General features: G+C 38.3%; 1 protein-coding gene across 1 annotated transcript; it reads right to left on the bottom strand.

Moving 5' to 3' along the window:
• Positions 1-745: 745 nt before the first annotated feature.
• On the bottom strand, positions 746-1,311 carry LOC111888360 (uncharacterized). Its single transcript, XM_023884546.1, has 2 exons — positions 914-1,311; positions 746-791 (listed from the first exon to the last, which is right to left on the bottom strand). The coding sequence occupies exons 1-2, from the start codon at positions 1,309-1,311 to the stop codon at positions 746-748; spliced, it is 444 nt and encodes a 147-aa protein (XP_023740314.1).
• Between the last annotated feature and the right edge of the window lie 204 nt (positions 1,312-1,515).

Raw genomic sequence — 1,515 nt, forward strand, 5'->3', positions numbered from 1 at the left:
AACTTCCTCTGGAACCTTGACCTCTCATTGACATTTCTCTACAAAGCATCACAAAATAGAGCACACCAAAATACCACAGAACATCAAAATTCGAAAAAAAATGTTAACTGCATCATGGACTCGCCGAGTAGACGAACCGACTCGGCGAGTCGCATGAACTGTGCGAGTGGAATTTCTGAATGGGACAAAATTATCCATCCAAATCCATAACTTAGTCCAGGGGTTTGTCTAGGAATGTCTATTAAGCATTAATCCACAAAAAGTTCGTCTATAACATCCTAATTTGACCAAAATCGAAACCCTAGAAATCCAAGTCAAGTTCAAAATCATGATTTCCACAAATTAGGGTCATGAATCTTCCAAAGATGGAAATTTTAACGAGATTATAAGTGAAAAATGTTACCTTTTTGGTTAGATTAGAAGAAATCACACGAAATCGGAGATTAGAGCTTGAGAGAGAACTTGCTCGTAAAGCGGCTGGTGGCTGCACTTTTGAAAGTGTTTTACCAATTAGGGTGAAACCCTAATTTACATAATGTAATTTTTTTTTCAGGTTAATACATGGAATCGCCGAGTAGGGGTACATACTCGCCGAGTAGATACGCGAATCTGCGAAGTATTGCGATTTTTCAAATGGACTCGCCGAGTAGGTAAATGGACTCGACGAGTTTTTCATTCTGTTTGAAAAAAAATTGAGTTCTTAAATTTTACGCCACCATACCCCACACTTGAGCTTTGCTTGCCCTCAAGCAATCATTTTATGCAAAGAAGAAGATTGAAAAAGACAAATCCTAAAAAAAACAAAAATAAAATGAAAAAGAAAGGTAAAAAGAAAGCAAACTCTAAAATCGGGTTGCCTCCCGAAAGCGCTTCTTTTTTGAGGAGTCGTTAGTTGGACTCCTTCCCGTGCTACGTTGCAGTGCTTTCCTCCAAATCAAGCCCTTCTTCAAGTCCTTCGTCTTTTGGGATTCCTTCTTCATATGTCTTCACCCGTTGCCCATTAACCTTGAAAGGGGTTCCATCTTTCGATAAAAGCTCGATAGCTCCATGTGGGAAAGCTTGTTTAACCACAAAAGGCCCATCCCACCTTGTTTTCAGCTTGCCCGGAAAAAGCTTTAACCTTGAATTGAAGAGTAGCATTTTTTGTCCTTCATGAAAGTCCTTATTACCCTTTAGTCTCTTGTCATGCCATTTTTTAGTCTTCTCTTTGTATATTAAGGAATTTGTGTATGCTTGATTTCTAAGTTCTTTAAGGGCATTCATTTGCATTAACCGGTTGGTACGAAGTTCAGCCAAGTCAAAATTACACATCGTTAAAGCCCAAAATGCTTTATGCTCTAATTCAACCGGTAAGTGACAATTTTTTCCATAAACTAACCTATATGGTATAGTACCAATAGGTGTTTAGAAAGCTGTTCAAAAAGACCACAGTGCATCATTAATCTTATCCGACCACCCTTTTCTATTTCCTTCAACCGATCTCTCCAAAATTCTTTTTAATGCTCGATTCCTCAC

This window comes from Lactuca sativa, chromosome 3 (assembly GCF_002870075.4).
Source record: "Lactuca sativa cultivar Salinas chromosome 3, Lsat_Salinas_v11, whole genome shotgun sequence".
NCBI lineage: Eukaryota > Viridiplantae > Streptophyta > Magnoliopsida > Asterales > Asteraceae > Lactuca > Lactuca sativa.